This window comes from Aulonocara sp. 'chitande type north' Nkhata Bay, linkage group LG2, assembly GCF_057382095.1.
Source record: "Aulonocara sp. 'chitande type north' Nkhata Bay isolate Kocher_YH1m ecotype deep benthic linkage group LG2, A_spYH_male_GT1.1, whole genome shotgun sequence".
NCBI lineage: Eukaryota > Metazoa > Chordata > Actinopteri > Cichliformes > Cichlidae > Aulonocara > Aulonocara sp. 'chitande type north' Nkhata Bay.
In genome coordinates, this window is record NC_141345.1 from 20,893,082 (window position 1) to 20,909,806 (window position 16,725).

At 40.6% G+C, this 16,725-nt stretch overlaps 2 protein-coding genes across 2 annotated transcripts in view; one reads left to right on the forward strand and one right to left on the reverse strand.

The window, feature by feature from the left end:
- The window catches only part of ppp2r2ba (protein phosphatase 2, regulatory subunit B, beta a), a 43,369-nt gene extending 30,843 nt beyond the window's left edge, over positions 1 to 12,526 (reverse strand). The window contains exon 1 of the mRNA XM_086308548.1: positions 11,473 to 12,526. Within this exon, the coding sequence (XP_086164674.1) occupies positions 11,473 to 11,551 (79 nt within the window). The 5' untranslated portion in view covers positions 11,552 to 12,526. The remainder of the gene's footprint in view (positions 1 to 11,472) is intronic.
- rpl26 (ribosomal protein L26) lies at positions 12,504 to 16,102 on the forward strand. Its single transcript, XM_086308568.1, has 4 exons — positions 12,504 to 12,661; positions 13,329 to 13,500; positions 13,596 to 13,736; positions 15,937 to 16,102. The coding sequence occupies exons 2-4, from the start codon at positions 13,333 to 13,335 to the stop codon at positions 16,063 to 16,065; spliced, it is 438 nt and encodes a 145-aa protein (XP_086164694.1). The 5' UTR covers positions 12,504 to 12,661; positions 13,329 to 13,332; the 3' UTR covers positions 16,066 to 16,102.
- The last annotated feature ends 623 nt before the right edge of the window (positions 16,103 to 16,725 follow it).

A 16,725-nucleotide genomic window follows, 5' to 3' on the forward strand; every position in this document is an offset into this window, starting at 1 on the left:
AACCGTGACACCAAAGTATCGAACCGAACCGTGAATTTTGTGTATCGTTGCACCCCTCATATCTATCTATCTATAGATATAGATATATATACTTTGATCAGGCGTATCAGCATTTTAACTTCTCATTCTTTGTTCCACATTGAGAAAATGTCCCATAATTTTTATGGACTCAACCCTAGGGACAGGAACTTTTCTAAAGTCTACTTGCTTCCAAGGCCACCCTCAAAAAGTCACCAGGTACACTGATTTGGCCACAATTTGATGGACCAGCCACAACAAACACTGGGAATTTGCTTAGGACTTGAAGCTGGTGGAAGGTGACTGTGTTATTTTTCAATTTCACAAATGGAGAATACACAATGTGGACTCACTTTCAGCTTTAGTGTCTCAGACAAACACACTCTTTGCTTCAGATTTAGTTTTAGTTTGTTGGGATCTGGTCACCCTACTGCCATGTGATATGAATTATACATAAATTAAATGTGTGTGTGTGTGTGTGTGTGTGTGTGTGTGTGTGTGTGTGTGTGTGTGTGTGTGTGTGTGTGTATAAGATGTGGGTCACATGTCAGTAGGAACAGTTATCATATACTGTATCATCATGTACAAAGAATTAAAAGAAGTACATGTGAGTATAAGATTACACATTTTTCATGGTCATGCCAGGTTCGTGCATGTATGCATGTGTACTGCTCTCCCTGCATGTGATGTGACAGCATCAATATGGAATCCATAATTTGCTCACCCCTGGCCTCAGAAACAAAGCATAGCTAATTACTCTGGTGACACAGAGGGCACAAGCTGCCAGCTGAGGGCCTGGAGGAGAGCTTTGAGCTGAACTAGCTGCGAGAGGTTGACGTGTGGAAGCGGCCCTGTGATCTGTGATTTCTGAGTGTTCACCACAGATGTTAGAGGCCATACACTTGGCTGCACAAGTATGCAGATAAACACATTCATACGGATTTTTAAGGGCAGTGGCGCTAAGAGGACCTCCATCTCCTCTGACAGACGAGTGAGTGAAACCGCCGAGAGAATGTGAAACGAGGCGGGGAGTCGGGCTGGGAGTTTTGCCTTACAGACATGCTTCAGTAATCACACAGCAAGGAGGCAGACAGATAGGATGTTTCTTTGTGAAACAGCCATTTCCTCCATGCGGAGGTTCTTCCTGGCAAATCTAGCTCCTGGAACCTGACCCTGCTGCTTACAGTGAAAACCAGTACGCTCAGACAATCACATGTTACATGTTCAAACTGTTGCTTTTCCACTCAAGTGCTATGTTAATGTAAAATAGCAGCAATCAGACACACTGAAATATGTCACACACATCTGCGGGGCACACGTACTAATCTCACAGCTAATGGCTTAAGTTTGAGGTAAACAGTAAACAGCCCTGTGCGCCAGGACAGCTTGGTCTAGCGGCACACTGTCAATACTAATGACATCAGGACACAAAGTATCACTATGGAAACCTGGAGGCCCTGGGTCTGTCCCACACCCCTGTGTACTACCGGAAGGCTGCAAGAAAAAGAAGCCCAACTGGGGAAATAAAATGAAAGCGAAGGTAAGGAAAATCAAAGACAGAGAGTGCTAAAGGATGGAAGCTAGTGAATGAGATTCAGTAAAATGAAGACGGGTGAAATCAAGGGTGAGCCAATTGCCTGAAAGAAGGAAAGAGAAAGAGGGGGAACGGGTGAGTTGTGGGGTTTGGAGGCAATGGTTGGTTGAAGCTGGTTTGGAGCCAGAGGCGAGTGCTTGGTATGAAAACAGGCAGAGCAGTGTGCGGCAGCCAAGCCTGAGATTTAACTCTGCCGGAAGAGAGCTCCTTCCCCCCACCAAAAAAAAAAAAAAAAAAAATCTGCACTCTCATCTTCTACCCCTCCTCCTGCATGCATCACCCTATCCATCACACACTCCATTCCACAGCCCGACCGCCTCTCCTTTTACTCAGCCACACTTTCAAACAGACCAGATGGGCTCAGTACACCCCACTGTCTGCTGCCATCGACATCACTGTAATGCTACCGGCCTCCTGAGCTGTTTTACTTCCAAGTACAGTTTTGCTAAAGTGACTGCTGCAAAACCAGCTTGGCACTGGATCACTGTGAGCAGGTCTAACAGTATGAATTAATGTGTGGCTCATTAAGGGGAAAAAAAGCAATACCTCTCATGTTAGATCAGTCAGAGCATGTTGGGTCTTGGCCTTCAAAAATATTTACTATCAAGCGTAAAATTGGCTGCTGGAGGGAAACTTAATTTAGCCTCAGTATTGTGCTTTGTCACCTGCCGGGCCGCCAAACACCTTTTGTGCTACGTGGGTCACAGAGGCATTTGGTCAGAACAATGTGAACTAATCACAGGAAGCCACGGTTAAGAAGGAAACGAACATCGTAACAGAGTGGGTACAAACCCACTGTAGTCTGAGTTAAAGTCAGACTACAGGTGCTGGAAGATTAATAACTGCCTGTTTGTCTTTAATTCTCTTGCACAATTTTATATGTAAGAAATGCAATGTTTGAGCTTTAAAATGTTTTTGAAAATTTCTTCTTTACAAGCAATTATGTAAATTGGGGTTTAATAATATGGGCTGATTAGACTGAGATTTAATCAGTAATGTGATTTGGGAAATCGCATTGTCTAATTTAATTTGAGTTAAGCTTTTTTCTTTCCTCCTTTTTGGACTCATTGCCTTCTGACTCAAATCAGTTTCTGTTGAGCCTCAGCAGGCTCGAGAGATGGCGCCTAAGCAAATGAGATAACAAGTGCTGAACTGACAGACTGTCATCCAGTCACGTCTGCATAATCCCAGAGTATGGTGCTGGTGTCATGGTGGGATTTAAAATCTGGTTGCAGTGAGACAAAGGTGGTCAACAGAACACTTGGCTAAGAGTTATTTAAAAAGCAGAACTACTGAAAAATATTCATCCAGTTAAAACCTGTTTTAATATGCCTGACATCCTTTACTTTTTAAATTATTTTTAAGCATGTGGATATAGTACATGTGTTGCATTCATTTCATTCTTTTGTAAAATTAGTTTAAATGTTATGTAATAAATATCTAGCACAAATATTTTTGATTTGATATTTTTCTTCTAGAATCAAATCAAAGCATATTCAGAATGTATTCAAAATTTAAGCTGTTATTACCTGGTACTGTAATGTACATAACAAAGTCACAACAAAGAAAAGCGATATTTAGAGTCCTCCTATACAGTGTTGGTCAAGTTACTTGAAAAAAGTAATCAGTAACTAATTACTGATTACTTCCCCAAAAAAGTAATCCCGTTACTTTACTGATTACTTATTTTCAAAAGTAATTACTTACTTAGTTACTTAGTTACTTTTTAAAAACACGATTTACAACCTGAAGAGGTGATAAAGCGATAGATCTTTCAGCCCAATTCTACCTTTTCTACATAATCCATCATACAAAATGTAATCAAATGGAAAAGTCCCTTTTTTAAAACTTGTTTTATTAGTTTTAATCTTTTAACTTTATGCATCAAGCAAAAATTTAATTATATGCAACATTCTCTGACTGGAAGAAATTAGTTTAATATTTAAACCTATTTTCTGCACATTCCAGCACATAAAATTATTGGTTTTTTTGTGTTTACACTCACTCTTTCAAATAGATGCAAGTAAAACACAGCAGAAAATAAATAAAGTCAAAGACTCAGCGGCCCTTTTGCTCTATTTTCACCTGTAAAGCAGGAGCAGGGTAGGCGGAGGTTTACCCTGGTGCAGGTGTGCCGCAGCGGTCAGTGGAAGAATCCGCGAGTTTCTCTGTGAGTTTCCCATTACGTCGTAGCGCTCTCGGTGCTTGCTCGGAAGTTTAGGGGGGTTTTTTGCTGTAAAAAGAAGTTTTCTTCCCACACACGATGGACGCTAATGTTTTTGTCACTTTTTATGGAATCAAACTTAAACTAAGGTCAGTACTTCCACGCTTTAAACGCTGCAAGCTCATACTCGCTCCCGCACTCGATATATTATCCACTGTTGATCTGCACACAGCTGTTTTCACGAATGTTGCACTTGCTTACGTCACTGTCATGAGACATTCTCGCAAAAAAATCACAGTTTTAGTAACGCAGTAACGCACCGTTCCTACGTGAAAGTAATGGTAATCTAATTACCGTTTTTGCAATAGTAATCCCTTACTTTACTCGTTACTTGAAAAAAGTAATCAGATTACAACGCGTTACTGCCCATCTCTGCTCATATATCATCCACCATATACTTATATGTTGTCAGTACAAACAATGGCAGTAAGAAACAGTTTTAATAGCCCTGTATAGCATAAATCATTAGCTTGACTCTGAAGACCTTGGTGGATTTAAGCCAAAGTGTAATGGATTGTTGACATCACTCTACACCTTCAACTTCAAATCTTTTATTACACCCAAGAAACATATAAGCAATCATAAATACTAAATTGCTCACTTTAAGTGTGCGGCAGATAGCTGCTGTTTATCACAAGTCGTCAATATCAGACGTGACTTATAGGTGAACAAAATATAAAAAGACTGAGTTCTGGTTTTCATGTGACATCATGTGTCGGAGAGCTGGATGTTCTGTACTCTGTGTGCGCTTCCATGTGCAGGACTCGGGGGTTGTGGGGTAGCACAGTGAGTGAAAAGAGACCGCAGGGAGAGGTTGACTGGTACTCCGTGTACTGCTGTTGTCTGCTGCTTCATACTGTAACATCTGGTTACATTATTTATCCAGTGCCATGTCTTCAGTGTATAACACCATTCAGATAGGACAGTAAAAGCTTTCACTGCAGTATGGCGCGAGCAGTGATGAAGCATTCCTCCCTCTTCCCTTCTCCCTCACACACACACATGCAACACTATACTCTGTGGTTCTGACAGATAGAAAACATAACAGATGACTCATAAACATCCTGCTATCTAAAGCTGTCTCTGCTCCAGACAATGTTTTGGTTTTGATTCCTGCCTCTTATCGACCCTAATGCTCAGGTTGTTTTGTACAATCAGAAGTGCAATGACTCTGCAACGGTGGATGGCTATTTTCAGAAGGATATAGGAAAAACTATGCTGGGAAACCATAAAACGGGCACCTAAACCAAGATCTAATTGGATCACAGCTATTGCTTCTATGGGTGCGGTTGGGTTTGGGTTTCTACAGGCAGCTGAAAGGAATACCAAGTCATGTCTGCTCCTTAAACTGAATGCTTACTATCCTCACAGCAGATGACATTGTCACCTCTCCTTCACTGTTTTCCTGCAGCTTTTTGGTAGGATTCATGTGAAAACAGCATTATTCTATTTTATTTTCACTATTCCCAAAAAAGAACTATGGTACAGTAACACTACAATTTTCATGCAGTTATATTGTTAGTTTAAATTATTTTCTGTATATTTTCGAAACCTAAATAAAAAGATTTTTAGCCACTTGGGGGCAGCGGAAACTACATGTGAATAAACAGGTATCAATATTAACTCTAGCTTAACTATTCTGGCCTCACCAGCTAGCCTTAACTTTGTATTTTAAGTGCTGCAAACTATGCAGTATCAAGAAAAATAGATACCTGCCCCAGTATACACATATATATGTTATCATCCCCACTGCACTCAGTATACATATGAAAAAAATATCTGTGACTGTATTTACTGTATATAGCAACTATTTTTGTAAACCATTATTTATTTATTTTCCATTTTTTTCTAATATCTAATATTTCTAATAATTCACTTTTTCTCATTGAGCTTTGTGCTGCTGTAACATGTGAATTTATTCATATGGATCCATTGCTGAGACTGGACCGAAAAATAATGTTGTAGGCTATGAAGCCATAAACCTTATAGCTCTTTGTGGTTTTATTATTATAATCCCTCTGATAAGCATCCAGTTATGATCCATTAATACAGATACATTATTTATAGCTACTTTAAGACTATTAACTGTAATAAAATTGGACATTGTTAAAAGTGCCGGTAGTTTGGTTTGCATTTGTGCTACATGTTTCTGTTGCACTCCTAAAGTTCTATTTTTTTCCACATTAGCTCAACCCCTACATCTGAACTGTACAAAAAACCCCACTGAACTACAAGTGCCAGTGTGTACCTCAACCCTTACACAACAAATACAACAACACCCACACAATCGGTACGTCTGCTTAAAGTGAAAAACCTGATTTCTTCCATTTTGGGCTGCATTGTTTCAAATACGCGTGGTCGCTTTGTTTTGTCATCTCTTGTACCATTTGTGCTTCTAATCGGCTGTATATTCTTGTCACAGCCGCAGCACAGTCTCATTAAAGTTTCATCCAAGCTAGTCTATTCTTCCAGTCTAAATTCACAAAGCTTTAAAAGGCTGCAGCGCAAACAAGAGAAGTCTGTGTGTGTCACCTTGGCATGCTGAACACTTGTTATGCCTTCCACTCCGGGAAGTCTAATTTTAATCGTATTGTGTGCGCTTCATAATGGAAATCACCAAAATAGGAATTAAAGACGAGAGCTAGGTATCAAAACTATTTTAATTACACCACAACAGTATCAAACGAATACTTCCTCTATAAGCTTGTTTAGCATACTCAAGACTATATATTGCACTGACTGCCTTATCTTTTTTTTTCCAGGGCCTAATAATAATACAAGATACAGGAGCACTGTCATGCCAAGGGTTTAATGAATTGATTTTTATTGCACCACTGTGAGCATGTTCACAATAACCTGCCTCATTCAACATCTCTTTTATAAAACCACAGAGGCAGATGGGCGGAGAGAAGGCAGAGGAAGCCCATCCTGATGTTCTATATATACCTCAGTCCCAATAGTAGTTGTGTCTCTGCTGCAGCCCGTCAGCTGGAGCACAAGCCCAGCAGTCAAGCTTGCAAAGGAGCCCCTTTGTCTGGCTCCCAACTGGGGCACAGTCGATGCTGTTTAACAAAAATGAAAGGGGGGGGGGTCGTCTCACCGTTAAGTTGCAGGCCAAAGGATGTAACATAATGTTTATTCTACTTCCACATATGACGAAACAGCGATAAAGAAACAGGACAAAGAGACCTGTGTCACTGTGTTTGCTGTAATAATACACTAACCCCTGTGAGGCACAGAGTCTCACTCATACTGTAAATGTGCGCTTCTTTTCTTGTTTTCCTGCAGATTTGCTGCGGAAACTTAGCAGGAAGTGTTTGCTGTAAAGTGAGATTACGGGAAAATCCTGTGTGAGGAGGACACTGATATGTTATGGTGTTTTTGTCTCACTGTGCAAGAGAACGTCATGTTTCTTTCAGTTGTCAGTGGCTCCTGAGATCCTCTGCTTTTTCCAGATAGTGTATTATCTGCCATTTATTTCCGTCTGTTACAAGCACCCAACTTGTCTCGCTTTATTTAATTCAGTATTTAAATAATTCTTGTATACTTCATATTCCTCGCCATTGTCTATCTAGGCTCTCCTTTTGTTGCTCTCTCTTTCCTCTCACATCCATCAGGTTGCAGCAGATGGCTGCCCCTCTTTGAGCCAGGTTCTGCTTGAGGTCTCGTCCTGTTAAAGTTCCCCAATATTCCGAGGTGACTGATTATAGGGAATTTTCCTCTTAAGGTCTTCTCTCAAATTATTGTAAATTCTTTACCTTGCAATATAGAGCAACCCGAGATGGTTGTAGCTCTAAAGTGGCACTAAACAGAACAGAACAGTTTTGTTTTCATGTTACTGTAAACTGCCTGTGGAGCAAGGGCAGGAGCTGTCAAGAACCAGACTAAGATACATATTTCTAAGCTTAGGCCTAGGCTGCCACTCGTTTGACAAACCACCTAATTTATCTCCCATTTAGGACGGGCCAGTCCATCTACTGGTTAAGAACAGTGACAGTGAACCAAAGCAATACAGGTCATAAAACATAAACAGTGCACTGAATGACACTAAAGGGATCCGCATAATTGTTTAGTTACTTGGAGTTGCTCGGCCCCATGTTAAAATACATTTTTATTTAGTACAACTTTAATCTTTACACAGCTGGGAAAAAAGAATGGATGCATGACTACAGCTTTGGTCATTCGTTTGCTAAAACCGAAACAAATCTTCTACTTTGTCATTCTAATCCTTTGCATGCAGCCACACTTCTTTTTACATTTACACCACTAGGCCTATGTCATGAGAGCACCTGCAGGCAACAAGCCAGAAAAGTGTCTTGCTCTAGGGGAGATACAGCATGGGACGTCAGAGGAGCAATCCAGGTGGGAAGAAAACCTTTTCAAGTTTACTTTACTTGTCATTAGGGTACTGTTCAGTCTTTGAAACCTCCTATTAGTTGTCTTCTCTGTTTTAGATAAGCTTTCTAGAATATGTGGAAATAACCCCATTTGATCTTTCCTATCTCAGCTTGGATACTATTTAATTAACGAGTTAAAAAGCGAGCTAATGGACATGCGATACTAACTGCAGGAGTATCCTATCCCTTCAAGGGCTGTCTCCTTTTTGACAAGCTGAAGCAGAACAGTCACACTTGTAAGTGTGTGAATTATGTGAGTTTGGTATGTAGGGTGTTTGTCCCCAACGGCATGCAAGGGCAGGATGATTACGACAAGTGTGTTTTGAGCCGTGAACTGGGTGTCTGTCGACAGAAGTTCCCCTCCGGCAATGCCACGAAAAGCTCTTACAAATAAAAAAACCACGATGTAGCAAAAATACACAAATGCACATGCGTGGCACGAGACACGTGTCAGCTATACCTAATAATCACAGAGACTTGACACAGATCTAATCTTCAAAAGTTTAATTAATTAATTAAAAATCACTTCCCTTTTCAGCTTTTTTCCCCCCTAGCATAATAATGTACCACAGGTTTCCCCTTAGACACTACAGCCAATAGACGAGGAAGCTGATGCAGGACTTGCTCTGCTGATTGATGGCAGTTTGAGATGTGGTGAGATGTCAGTTGGGGGTTGCACTTTTTCTTTTTTTCCTGACTCAAACACAAAGTATCAGCAAAGAGAGACACACATATGCAGTCCCTTCAGAAAACTTGAAGACTTAATCCATCACACCCCTACTGACAGACTCATGAAAAAAGGAGAAAAGTGAACACCAGGGGACAAAAAAAGACAGATAAAAGCCACAGAGAGACCAATGCAAACTTATAAACTTATACAGGGAGGCAGACAAAAGCTTGCAGTGTATCCCTCAGAGACTGGACCCAGGTGAATCCGAATGATGCTGGCACATTGCTCTCTACAATGGCCCAGATAAACAAAGAGAACACACACCGACACACACACCATGGTCAGTGCAGTGCTTATATAATATATTTTCCACTAACATGGTAACTGCACACTCATCTTCCCTGCGGTGAACTCCGCTCAGCTGGAGCGGACATGAAGGAGGACTACAGTGATGCACCACCCAGCTTCCTTCAGACCAGCATGTCTGAATAAGGGGCAATAAATGCCAACAAGGTCAAAACGGGACACGCGAGCAAAAGCTTTTACGCAACGCAAGCGCATGCATAGATTCTAGCACAAAAACATCTACCTTCTCTTACTTTTTAAAACACACCCAAACACATAGTGTGCAGAGGTATTTATCTCTCTTTTTCTTTCTTTTGTTTTTAACACATCATATTTCTAAGGTGATCTGCTGTGTCATCTCACTCTGCTGGCCTCCAGCACATGAGATTCAACATCTCTTACTCCTGCTTTCTCCTTACAACTGTTTCATATTTCTTCACACAGGGAGCAGCACAGGATCGTGTATCATATTACTGAGGCTGAACAAGGCAGCCGTGGGTTTTTTCTTCTTCTTCTTGATCTATCACTTCCTCTATTATACCACTCTCTCATGTCAGGCGGAGGGATGGAGACTCAGAAAGTGAGTAAACAAGCTTGGAGTGAAGGCAGTGAAAAACATTTTGTATGTTGGCCGCACCTCTTAACATCGGGGAGCTCAAACTGGGTTGTATTTGCGATCGAATGCAGTAATGATAAACATTTCTATCATATTTACGCCATGTGATCATGGTGAGAAACTAGGCTACAGGACAAGCAGGTCAATTTATATTTTACAAGATAAATATAACAAATTTATTAAAATCCACATATGTACACTCTGAGTATAAAAGAAATGTTTTCCAAACTCATTTGTTAAAAACCTTTTTTGTAAGTTATTTTGTTGTGATTCACATTTTGTGCAATGCATTGCTCCTGATCTCATTAATAGCCTGCATCCAGTATTAGATAAACACACTTTAAACCTTGGACCTTGGATTTTATACAGATTCAACATTAGTGTGGCCGATATAAATAAGATGAAGTTTATTGACGTCAGATACTGATCTGATGTGTTGTGTCACTTTTGTGCTGATTAAATGTTCAAAAGCTGTGTGATGGAGATCTAAATGACTTTGAAACAGGTATATGTTCAAAATGCACTCAGATTTACTTCCACTGCACAATCAGAGCTAACAAAAAACAAAATAAACTGGCACTGGCTATGAGGCAAACTGTTAGCCATAATTTCACATCTGATGCCGCTTTAAGTGCTGTAATTAATGTTTGATATTCATACTTTTAATGGCTAATCAAGATTAAATTAGCCAGAAGGATGGGGGGGAGAAAAATGAAATTTAGGACCGGGAAAGATCTGTGATGAAATAGAGAAGACATGTAAAAAGTGCAAGAGTAGGTAGCCTCAAGTGCTTCTTCTTCTTTGGTGAATATATACAGTATATAGGTCAGCTCTACATGCTGTGAAAGACCTTGTTGATGCCCACAACATACTGGGATGTACAGTGTATCACACTATCTTCCCTTCTACCAGAAGGCTGAGGGCAGAGCGCACACAGGAAAGAGGGCAACCATGCAAAGCTAAATAATGCAATGCCTCAGTCTCCACATTATGACCTAGTAAGTGGTTGGTTATACAAACACTCAGACCCTCTTGGGCTGTGTCTGACAGCACAATCAACAGGATTATGAAGTCATTTCTCGGTCTAACGGCATGTCAATTCACCATTTTAACTTCAGGGACTCCAGAGGAATAACTGGAATGGGTGAATGTGAGAGGTTTGGGCGATATCTGGAGATGCCTAGATGCTCTTGAATTAAGTGATCTAGGCAGTGTGAGCTGGTGAAATGAATGAGAGAACCATGAGTAAGGAGCAATGTGGGTACTTGTCATGCAACTCCACAAACTGACTTTCTCTCTTGGCATCCTGTAGGCCTGTGTGTTGACACCTTTAAAGGGAGCAAAATGCGAATGGAGTGATACTGTTTACAAGACACAGTCTCTCTCTCACACACACACACACACACACACACACACACACACACACACACACAGAGCCTTGGAACACTTTCTATAATTTGCATCAGAAATTGAGAAAGGGCTCCTTCAACTTCATGCATAGTGTCAAATCTGCATTGGTCTGGGTTAACTACTGGTTAAGCCTTAGCCCTTCAAGTGGCCAGCCTAACTTCTGCACATGTGTATCATATGTTAAGCGTTCCACCCTACCTTCGGTGTGGCAAGTGGAGGACAGGATGGTGCTCGGAGGGCGGAAGAGATACGGGAGATAACGGGAAAAACATTTCATCTTCTTCTCCGGTGCTTGCTAACGGGTGTAGAGCGCTGCGTTGCGGGCTCCACATCCGCACTGCTGCCGCCGACAGCCAGCCACAGAGGATCCGGGGAGGTTCGGAGAGGAGGAGGGGGGAGTGAAATAGGCTCTGTCCGCGGTGCAGGGGGGCTATGACAGCATCACTTTTTCACAGGCAGGCAGGGAGGCAGGCAGGCAGTAGGCTCCGGTAGATCTGCGCACGGTGTCAGCGCGTCTCCGCTTCGGCAGGTCTCTCCGTGTATGTGGGCGAGTTTGTCTGAGCAGGACAGGGGGTCGCTTCTGTCCTCTTATCATGGGAGGTCAATGTATGTGTGGTCTGCTGGTGTGAACACCCTCCTCGTGTTTATTTCTCAGTGTATTTGGGTTTAAATAAAATAAAAAAAAGAGCAGGAAAAGCGCAATTACATCTGCGAGAGCCAGGAAGTTTTGCCTTATAAATTTGGTAGTCTGTTTTATATTAAATGTAGCTAAGGGCAAATACTTTGATTGGAAATTACACTGAATGTTTTTTGGGGTGTGTATTACCGATAGAACATGTGTTTTGCCGATCTATTAGTGCTACTCACACTTATCCCTGATGCCTAAAAGAGGGTTGTGTGGTGCACAGAGCCCAGAACTTGATGAATCATAGACAAAACTTGTTTGTAGACCAGGTTACCGATTAACTAAGTTTAGCGCCATCTTGTGGAAATATTTAATGTAGCTAGAAAACACAAGTTATAACGTCACAAAAAACAAACCTAGTAAACATCGTTGTGCATGTTTACTAAAAACGCCCCTGCAATTTTATCAACTAAAAATTATTACGTGGCATTATTTAAAAAATAAATTTGTTATGGTGAATAAAAATCTTAACGGTCACCTTCTTTTAGTCGAATTTAACTCCTCGTAGCACACGCAGCACTTAAACAAGTTTCAGTACGACGAAATTGTGTCATCTTTGCCAGACCCCTCTGTGTTTACGCTTGCGTTTATCTGTGTTATCATTTTAAACACTGACTTCTCGCGAGACTTGAGTGTGAACTAATGCCAGCGGAAGTAGTTTGCGAGTCTCTTTTCCGCCGGCCATAGAGGAGCAAAGGCAGGGTAAGAATTCCCGGCAGATGAATTCGCCAAAGTTATCGTTATCCATCCTGCTTTTAATACCACTGTGTGTCCGTATACAAGTGTAAACCCCACATATACTTCAGTACAATTAAAAATCAGCGAATATTGGCTTCGTGTTGACGATGGATTACTAAATAAACGCTGTCAGTAGTTGGTCTCCCTGTTAGGTCCTTCAGTATCCGCATGTCGGTTAGCGATAGTGAACCAGCTCTACTCCTGGTGCTAGCCTTTAATATTTGACCAATTTTACATTCTGTAACTGTAATGGGCTTTTAAAAACATTGTTTTGGAAGTGTGTAGTTTGTTCAACCACTGTACCGAGTTTATGTTGCAGAAATATCCCGCTTCGGTCTGACGGCTATCTTATGCTAGCTACTTGAGCTAGCTTAATAGTCGCCTTTAAAACGTAGCACAACCTAGCCAGGTACCTAATACAGCAAAATAACACACATAGTGGACATTCTAGGTTTGGGTTCTCAGTTGCTTTATGTGGTGTCGGAAGATAGTAGTGTGTACTTTAACCCTACATTCTTATATTTTCTTAAAACTGTCGATCCTGATCCACAATTTGAGTGGACTGTTTTGCAAGCAAGTGCAGCCTTTATCGCCTGGGTTTGTCAATGTGCCATTACTTGTTTCTTTACAGCATCATGAAGCTCAATCCCTTTGTAACATCCTCCCGTCGCAAGAACCGTAAGAGGCACTTCAATGCCCCCTCACACATCAGGAGGAAGATCATGTCTTCCCCCCTGTCTAAGGAGCTCCGCCAGAAATACAACGTGAGGTCCATGCCCATCCGCAAAGATGACGAAGTCCAGGTAATGTGGTTTGTATTGCTGAGGGGTTCTTTTTTATAGCTGATGTGCAACATGTTAGGCAGATTAGTCTGACCTCCTTGTGTATTTACATACAGGTTGTCCGTGGACACTACAAAGGCCAGCAGATTGGCAAAGTAGTCCAGGTCTACAGGAAAAAGTATGTCATCTACATCGAGCGTGTGCAGAGAGAGAAGGCCAATGGAACAACAGTCCATGTTGGCATCCACCCCAGCAAGGTGAGACGTAATTGAATAGATACTGAGTTTGTGTGAGTAGACTTGTTCCGTGGTATAGTCACACATGGTGCTTACTGGCTTCATATCTGTTTGGTTTGTTTGTGTCAGGAAGATGTAGTCTTGAGCTTTTCATGTCACAAGCTCTTAAGCTGATCAACACAAATTCAATGTGGAGGGTAGCTATATAAGTATTTCTTGGGTATTTTGGGGTTCTTAGTGTTCTTTATCTATTGTAATTTTGAAAGTTGAGGTATTTTAGCTCTTGATGTTTGTTTCTTTTCCTAACAGCTGGCTCAGAGCCCTGTTCCAAGAAGCATGTTCAACAAATAAAGTTTATATATAAACTTTGAGTTTAAGTCTAAGATCTGCAACTCTTAAGCTGTGTCCACACTGAAAACAATTGTCGTGTTGTGCCTTTTAGCCGTATTCTTCATTCTGTGGTAGTCTTTTCAGTCACTGGTCTGAAAGTGTGAGGGGTCCCACCTACTTCACATTGATAACAGTTACTTCACTCAAAGTCGACAAATATCATTCACTTTTTGTTGTCTGCTTACCAGATTGCTTTGAACTGCTAAAGATTTTGGTTTCAGAACAGCTGATCAGAATATCTTCATTGAACTTGAGTGTTCACCTTTAGTTAAGCACATGCATGAGTAGAAAAAATGTAAAGGAAGCCATCAGTGGAGCTCTGACACCCAGAATCATAGGATCGTGGGATTCCAGCATTTTCCTCATGTCTGGATTAACAAACCGAGGGATGTTTGCTAAATCTGCTTCCATGAGTGGGCCCCAGTCACTACAGTTGTAAACTTCAATAGCATTCAGGTGCTTGACTCTCTCATCTTGCAGTCGGACAGACTACTTGACTAGTTGTGGTTGTGTGGGACGGTAGTAGCCAAAGGCGGTGTGTGTTGTGATCTGGAGATTGTAAACTGGTGTTATGGTTGATGTCGTTGGCATACTCTCTGCACATGTATGCAGAGAGCAAAGTAAAGTGGAGTCAAATTCCTTACTTGTTAAGCACAAACCAAATAAGGGTGACTCTGATGTATCTGATTCTGCTCATTGCACTTCAACGCCACCTTAGACCCATTTAAATCTGGATACTGGGTGTTGTCCAGTCGCTGTAGTCTGCTGCTAAATTGATACATTTTCAAGACTCAATCACTGCATTAGTGCTGGTAAAGAAGAAGTCAAAACAAGTAAACATTTTTATTATGGAGAATTTTTCAGCTGCTGCGGTAGTATCCCGCTGTGCTATTGGGAAATCCCTATGTTCCTGAAGTTAATTTATCAAGGGACCAACTCACTCCCACTTGTCTCCAGTGAGGCTGCAGTGTTTTCAAAAAGAAAAGGAAACTTTACATCGAGCCCAAATGACACCAAATCTCACTATGCACCAGCAACTCACTAAGGACTTCTTTTGTGGACAGTCTAGGATTACTAGATATAAGAAGATGCCATATCTAAGCCAGACTTCAGGTTTCTATATTACACGTGTGTAAAGCTGCCTGTTGGGCTAAGATTTGCTTCTAACTAATTATGTCTTAATCCTGCTCCCGGGTGCACACCCTAAACTCTGATTACAGGTAGACTTGAGAGAAATTTCACTTGGTATTTGACACAGTGTTTCATCATACTCTGACACTTGGTGTTATGAGCACTGAAATTGAAAAATCAAAGTGACCAAATAACATTTTGTGAAGTGCAGTTGCTCTGGTTTAGCTGGATTATAGATTTTTTCTTTCTTTTTTTTTAAATTTGCTGATGCTGTTCGGTTTTAAATTGCAGTGTAATGCATTAAACTACCACAGAACCTCTTTCTGTCAGTTCTGTAAATCTGTAAACACTGGTGGATAGCTGAAGCAAGTACAGAGCTAATGGGAGAGCATGTGACATCCTAGATGCGGAACATTAGTAATTTAAGAAGAATTATATTTGAATTTCAGCATGTCCCTTTTGATTCAATTTTTTATTTTTTATTTTTATTTTTTTAAACGTAAACTGGAAAAGCAAGATTTTCCTTGTAGAGTAAAAATAATAATCCTTGGTTACAAAAACAGTGGGAAATGTTTCAATTATTAAGCAATGTCTTTTTGTTAAATTTTATTAAAGAGATTTGAAGGTAATTTCAGACATATTGCTGATGTATCCATGAGAGAATACATGTTTGTTTACCAAGATGTTTTTGTGTCTGCAGGTGGTCATCACCAGGCTAAAGCTGGACAAAGACCGCAAGAAGATCCTGGAGCGCAAGGCCAAGTCTCGTGCTGATGGAAAGGAGAAGGGCAAATACAAGGAGGAGACCATTGAGAAGATGCAGGAGTGAAAATGATCTTTTGCTATCAATAAACTCTGTAAATGGACCTCATGTTGTCTGTCATATTTTCGTTGTAACGCCCTAAACTCGGGAATGTTTTTTAATGTTTTATTTTAAACATGCTTGTCTTTTTTATGGAAATTAACACTTGGGTATACTGTATGCCTTCAAAGTCATGTTCAAATCTCTAAACAGCACACTGTATTATAAGGAATTTAATGAATTGGCCAGTGCTGCTGCTTAATTAAAAACAAGCTGTGGCCAAAATTGCATAGGTTTATTGTTTAAAAATGTTAAAAGTGAACTACACAAAGAAATGTTCTTTAATTGCACAATTAACTGCAAATATGAGTGTAGTTTTGTTACAGGCAAGGAAATTCATGTGACTGACTACACACCACCTCAGCTTCTATGTTAATTGATTTCACTATGAAATGATGAGGTGAAAATCCAAAATACTGTGCAAGAAACAAAAAAATATTTCAAAGCATTTAAGCAAAAATATGGAAACCCAGCATTTGCTCTAACAGATCCAGATTAATATACTTTATGGATCCTCCAAAGGAAATTACTTTTAAGGCACCAGGATAAAGGATAAAAATGAAATCTTATATCCTGACAGGTGTGTTCACCTGTCACAGAAGAAGAGAACAGTAGGAAACCATTTTG